This window comes from Zingiber officinale, chromosome 7A (assembly GCF_018446385.1).
Source record: "Zingiber officinale cultivar Zhangliang chromosome 7A, Zo_v1.1, whole genome shotgun sequence".
Lineage (NCBI taxonomy): Eukaryota > Viridiplantae > Streptophyta > Magnoliopsida > Zingiberales > Zingiberaceae > Zingiber > Zingiber officinale.
The window spans coordinates 27,741,176-27,747,537 of record NC_055998.1 but is presented as its reverse complement, the minus strand read 5'-3'; the positions used below and the strand labels follow the sequence as shown (position 1 = coordinate 27,747,537).

General features: G+C 46.7%; 3 protein-coding genes across 3 annotated transcripts; 2 read left to right on the top strand and 1 right to left on the bottom strand.

The window, feature by feature from the left end:
• Positions 1-1,182: 1,182 nt before the first annotated feature.
• Positions 1,183-1,965, bottom strand: LOC122000026. Its single transcript, XM_042554605.1, has one exon. The coding sequence runs from the start codon at positions 1,799-1,801 to the stop codon at positions 1,370-1,372; it is 432 nt and encodes a 143-aa protein (XP_042410539.1). The 5' UTR covers positions 1,802-1,965; the 3' UTR covers positions 1,183-1,369.
• A 511-nt stretch (positions 1,966-2,476) lies between these two features.
• LOC121999301 lies at positions 2,477-2,977 on the top strand. Its single transcript, XM_042554000.1, has one exon. It carries the CDS (start codon positions 2,477-2,479, stop codon positions 2,975-2,977), a length of 501 nt encoding a protein of 166 aa, XP_042409934.1.
• Positions 2,978-3,924: 947 nt separating this feature from the next.
• Positions 3,925-6,362, top strand: LOC122001228 (glycosyltransferase BC10-like). The gene is made up of 2 exons (XM_042555872.1): positions 3,925-5,405; positions 6,130-6,362. The coding sequence occupies exon 1, from the start codon at positions 4,217-4,219 to the stop codon at positions 5,342-5,344; it is 1,128 nt and encodes a 375-aa protein (XP_042411806.1). The 5' UTR covers positions 3,925-4,216; the 3' UTR covers positions 5,345-5,405; positions 6,130-6,362.

The following is a 6,362-nucleotide window of genomic DNA, read 5'->3' as shown; positions in this document are numbered from 1 at the left end:
TATCAAGATTGAATTTACTATGCATCATGATTTTTTTACACAATTGAAACTATTATTACACTCCCACGTAATGCAGTAGGTTTTGCTCATAAAAATGTTCAACACCTTATGAGTGTAATATTGATATTAGCACCACATTTTTAATTAAAATGTAAGTTATAAACTATGTATAGAGTTGGTAGAAGGGAACCAGAAATTTACATTCATAGCCTTTATTTATTTTTAAGTATGTTGCATAAAAATTCTAGAAAGATAAAATATATACGCTCCTTTCTTCCTCCTTTTTCTATTTCCCACAAATCCGACAAGACCAAAATCAAAGCAATGACAAAAATTAGGATTAAAATAGTACCTGAAAATCAGCCCTAATGAGGGCGGAGCTTGGAGCTTGGGCCATTGAGGATCGAGGGCAGGGCAAGGCCTCGAAGTTGATCGTTGTCGTAGGAGTGAGAGAACTGGGTCGTCAATGGCGTGCTGCTCGATGCTTTGGATGATTGTGTTCAGACGTCACTGGAGGTCGCTAGAGGGTCGGAGGTTGTGGGAGGGAAATCACAGGAGGTCGTGGTGGGTTTTGCTCAGGGAGGCTTCAAGAGGTAGCGGATTGTGAGAGGTTAAGGTTTTGCTTCTCTGCGTTTCTACATGTATTTCTGTGTGCGCACATTTTGCGTATGATCCGCCTTTTATACAAGTTATGCGGCCTAGTGGGACCAGAGAAAGCGAGTCCAAAGGATCCGTGCTGGCTGAAAACACACGAGGGACGTGTTGATAAAGCAAACCTCTTTCTTCTCGTTCTTTTTCATTTAGTTTGACACCCCAAGCAAATCCTAACTTCATCGTCAAAGTGATCTACCAGGATATCTCCCCAATGTCATTTTAATTCTCTATTGAAGTGTTTTTCAAATCATCTCATCCTCCTTACAGATGATCTCCGAAAAGTATCACGCCGGCGATATTTGGCCGAAACAAATGTAATAATATAGAATAGTCAAATGCCTTTGTAATGTGACCATCCTTGCTGGGATGTAACATACGTTGACATTTTTTCCTTCTTCTTCCACTCGTTTTTTTTTTTTTTCTAAAATGAATTATAATAATAAAGCTTGTGTTATAGACCTAAAATTCTCAAACTAGAACATTATTAGAATGGAAATCAAAACATCCTCCGAAAATTCCACTCCCAAAACCACAAAAGAAGATCATTTGATTTGAATATTTACACGCGAAATAAAGCCACGAGCAGATTCACAAACTAGTGGAAGGAAATTAATTAACAGGAGAATTAATTGAACAGAAATCTAGAAATCTAAATGTTGATGCACCGCCACTAATGCCATCAATGGCCCTCCGCCGGTCGGGTCCGACCGCCGGTTCACGAGGAGGACTCCCCGTGTTGCAACCAACCATGCGGCGTCGCCATCTGCTCATCCTTCCGCACCGCGTAGGTCGACGGCGGACTCAAGTCGTGGAAGAAGAGCGTTTCGGAGCCGCCGGAAGAGGTGACCGGCGTCTGCGCAGCCGTCGGAGGCCTCCGGGTCAACTCCCTCACCGCTTTGACCCTCAGTGGCAACACCTGGCGGCTGACGCTGGCGGACGGGCCGTCGCCGGCTGCGGCGCGGGGGCCGGTGAGGCGCTGAACCAGGGCCATGAACTCGCTGGCCTCCACGTGGATGACCTCGGGCGAGACCATGTAGATGACTACCGGCGGCTTCCGCTTGCTGCTCTTGTGTATCTTGCGCGAGTCGTCGTCGACCGACGGCCAGCGGCGGTCGGCCGCGGCCGCCCTCGGAGGAGGAGGCGTCATGGGCGGCGGTTCGAGATTTGACGAAGCCAATAATGGCGGTTGGATTGGGCGTTGCTTTATTACGATTCAACTTCCAAAATTAAACAAGGTGACAGAAACACGGTGTGAAGTCAACGCAGGGGAGGGATTTCCATTGGCAGCGCCCGCCATTTGAGGGCCGTCCGTCGGCCATGGCATGACTCTTGATGAAGAAGCAACAGCTAATCGATACCAAATACCGTTGAGAAGGACAGGGAGAGATTTAAAAATGGAGTTTGTGGAGTAGATTTTGGTGATCGAAGCTGATTGGTGCCTTCTTGAACAAGTCAAACTAAATCGATCATATCATCACGGTGAATTTTTTTATGCTGATTCTGATTATTTTTAGATAATTAATGAATTTAAAACGATTAAAATCTAATGGTAAAATAATAACAGAGCGAAAGGAGTGCTCCTACAAAGGCGCTGATAAAAATGCGGATAATAATTAATTTCCCATCGGATCCTCGGAACGGGTCAAATCGTGTAGCTGTAAAAAGCGACGGCCGGTAGTGTTTCCTCGGCGATTACCTCGCTGTGGCCGCCACCTTCTCCGCGTTCGTCCGTTCCGAGAACGATTCCAGAGCTTGATCGAGATTTCCTTAAAGAAAAAAAAAAAGAAAAAGAGGAAGAGGCTGAGGAGAGGCGCGCTGGTTGATGGGGCGCGACAAGACGCGGCGCAGCCCGTCGCCGCCTCTGCCGGCTTCGACGCCGCCTGTGGAAACGGAGGCAGCGCTCATAGAGGTCGCGGAGCGGCGGACTGCGATTTCTAACGGGCGTAATTCGAGGCCGCGGTGTGGCGAGGTGGCCGGCAACGCGGCGGCGGACTGCGCAGCCGTGTGCTGCTGCGGCCCCGCCGTGCTGCTGGACATCCTGCTGACGGCGTCGGTGCGGGTCCCGGCGGCGCTCTGCCGCCTGGTGAGTAAGGCACGGGCGAAGCGGAAAGAACGGGCCAGGAAGAGGAAGGAGGCCAGGAAGCACAGCGCGAGGTCCGGCGAGGCCGTGTCGGAGGGCGCGGCGGCGATCGGGGCAGACGGGGCAACGGCGGAGACGACGCCGGCGGATGAGATCACAGAGGTGGAAAAGGAGATGTGGCCCCTGTTTCACAACGCCGGATTCTGGCGGAGCCCGTCGCAGACAGACGACGACGGGCATTGACAGTTACCGACGGTAACCATAACGATAACGGTCACGCCGTCAGTTAAGCAGGGACGATACGTAAACATCTTTTATTAATCTCAATTGAGCAAAACTAATCCGCTAGTTTTCTTGATGTCTGCACAATTTGTAATTATTTCTTTTATTTGCATTATCGTCAATCAAACAATTTCGTTAATTATACTCTTCCTCAAAGAAACCCTCTTGAGCTCCATTATTATTAATATTACCCTTTGTTTAAAAAGATAACTAATCATTCACATCTTTTCTTTAAAGATTATTGCAGGAACGGCTTAAAGAGAGACAGTGATCTGCACTATAATTACTATTTGATTGATCAAAATATTTTATTGAAGAATTTTCAACCGAGATAAAATGATCAAATTGAATCGAGCTTCTGCTCATAAGTTAACTCAGCTAACAGATAATAAACACCTTTTCATGATTATGTTAATGATAATAATAATAATGATGATGATAATGATAATAATAATATTATTATTATTAATAATAAAATATTAAACATATCATTTATCGCGATATTAATTGTGCGGTGTCTGATGTGATGTGACGTCAGACCCAACTCACCACCGATCTGCTCCCTCCTCGCATCCGACTTCGGATCTTCCGCCAGGTGTCTCTGCAAATAATTATAAAAATCTACGCGGCCACTTGCACACCGTTCGATCTCGAATCCAACGGTTTGAAGTAGTCGATTTCGTGCTTCCGTTCGCATACACATTTACATATAAAGTAGTGTTCGTCGAGCCCGTCGAACCATTTATTGTTCACCTACCTCTCCGTCATCTTACGTGGGACCCGACGACCTTGTATTATTTTAACCAATGTCGTCGCGGGTAATTATAGGGGCTGCGGTTGAAAATGTGGGAACAGTATGAATTTTTCTTGGATTATAAAGTCAAGAGTTCCGGAAAATGAGAGGAGTAAACTGGTAAATTGTGGAGAGATGAAGAAAGTGACAAGAAACCCCAAATCCATCCACTCTTCTTCGTTCCATCCGCTTTTCTCCTTCCCCGCTTCCGCCCACCGAATCTCGTAGTTTGATCCGTCGATGAGCGGCGAACTCCGGATTTGCTCTTGAAACTGAGAAATTGGGAGAGGGAGTGATCGATCGGTACCTTGCATTCGCAATTTGGTCGACGATCTGGATCCTGGGTTCTGGATGTTTGCATAGAACCCTAAAGTATTGGTCTTTGGGGCAGTGGCTTGCTGCTTGTGATGATGAAGGTTTTGTACCGGATTTGGGAGCAGGGCCATGAACGGAGGATGATTCCCTCGTCGCCATTTCTGGTCTCATTCTTTCTGCTGGTTTCGGTGCCGGTGCTCTTCGTTTTGGCCCCTCGGATTTTGCCTCCGAAGACGCTGCCGAGCATCCCGGACCGCGACGAGATAGATGACCTTGCGCTCTTCCGTCGCGCCACTCTCGCATCCGCTGATGGTGGCGGGGGTGGCGGGCTACGACGACGCGCTACCTCGCCGCCCAAGATCGCGTTCATGTTCCTCACGAACTCTGATCTCTCCTTCGCGCCTCTCTGGGAGCGATTCTTCCGCGGGCACGAGCGTCTGTTTAACGTGTACATCCACGCCGACCCTTCCGCCCGCCTTCTGCTCACGCCGACGCCCTCTTTCCGCGACCGATTCATACCGGCCAAGGCCACGCAGCGAGGATCGCCGACGCTCATCTCTGCGGCGCGCCGCCTCCTTGCGGCCGCTCTGGTCGACGACCCAGCTAACGCCTTCTTCGCTCTCATCTCCCAGCATTGCATCCCTCTCCATTCCTTCCGCTTCACCTACCATGCCGTTCTCTCGGACCCTGGTACTTTGAAGCCTGCCAACGCTGAAGGCGTGCTTCGTCGCCGACATCGGAGCTTTATCGAGATCCTTTCAGGTGAACCGGGGCTGTGGAACCGATATGTCGCTCGCGGAGATGACGTGATGCTCCCGGAAGTGTCGTTCGACCAGTTCCGTGTTGGCTCGCAGTTCTTTATCCTGGCAAGGCGGCACGCCTTGATGATCGTGCGCGACCGCCGGCTGTGGAAGAAGTTTAAGATGCCTTGTCTCAAATCAAGAGAAGATTCTTGTTACCCTGAGGAGCACTACTTCCCTACCCTTCTTGGTATGCAGGACCCCGAGGGATGCACTCGTTACACATTAACCAGAGTGAACTGGACAGACAGTGTCGGAGGTCACCCACACACCTACCGGCCGCTTGAGATATCCGGGGATCTAATTAAGTTGCTGAGGAAGTCAAATTCCACTTACTCATACCTCTTCGCACGGAAATTCTCCCCACACTGCCTTCAGCCCCTGCTCAAACTCTGTGATAGTGTCATATTTCGAGATTGAGTGTTCTATTCTTAGTTGCAGCCAGTTGCCAAAGGTTTTGGTGGAGAAGCAAATGTATGAGGTAAGGATATGTTCACGAATCATCTTGATCAATATAGTGATGGATAAGTAAAAGAAGTTATTTTTAATGAGGGATGCAGACTAGATTTGATAAATTGCTAAACCTCGTATGACTTGGAGATGGAACTAGTGTATAATCTGCAATATTAGTTCTGTTCGTATCAAACAAATACTTGAATATGACGCAAGCATTTTATTATATATTTTTGGCCCATTGTATGAAGATAATAACAAGCTATGTTGCTGAAAGCGAAGTTAGCTGCATTTTGAAGTAATAGCCACCAAAAGCGGGGGAAAAAAAATACTCCAGAGCACTTATGTTGACCTGAAACTTTACTAAACAGGTTGACAGGGATTATGAAATGTATTTTATGAGTTTGGCCCACTTAGTGTTAGACTACTTTTACTTCACTTTGCTGAGATGTCTGATTGAATTAAAATATCAGAAAAGTTTTACTTCTTCGTGGGAGCGATTTTTCATAATTATGAAACTATGATCATTAAACCTCGATTGTGGAAGTTGAAAGAAAAAGACCTTGATTGTTTTCTGCTATGCCTTTTTAGTTTCATTTTGTTTCCAATAGTGGCTCTGCCTTGAAAAGGGTTGGCTTGCCTTGCCTTGCCTTGGCTTAGCTGTTTTCTTTTTATTGTTATTGTTGTATGAACATTTTACTTGGTTTTGGGGTTCAAATCTAACTGTTTCTTTGTTTCCTTATTGTATGCAGTGATTGATGAGAGTAAATGGCTAAAGCTGATCCATCACTTCCTCTTCATTTGTAAACAACCATCTAGTCGCCTGGCAATATGGTGCTAGTTAGAGTTCAAGGAAGTCTTTTTTTTAGATGGCTTAAGTGAAGCATCTGAGTTATTAGCATCCTTATCGTATCTGTGATAAAAATTAAAATACGCAGACCTTTGTATGTACACAATGCTCAATAAGAATTGTAAAGTTTCACCA

Excerpts from the sequence above, each read along its gene's own strand:
- LOC121999301 (XM_042554000.1), top strand. The coding sequence starts at position 2,477 with ATGGGGCGCGACAAGACGCGGCGCAGCCCGTCGCCGCCTCTGCCGGCT.
- LOC122001228 (XM_042555872.1), top strand. The coding sequence starts at position 4,217 with ATGATGAAGGTTTTGTACCGGATTTGGGAGCAGGGCCATGAACGGAGG.
- LOC122000026 (XM_042554605.1), bottom strand. The coding sequence starts at position 1,801 with ATGACGCCTCCTCCTCCGAGGGCGGCCGCGGCCGACCGCCGCTGGCCG.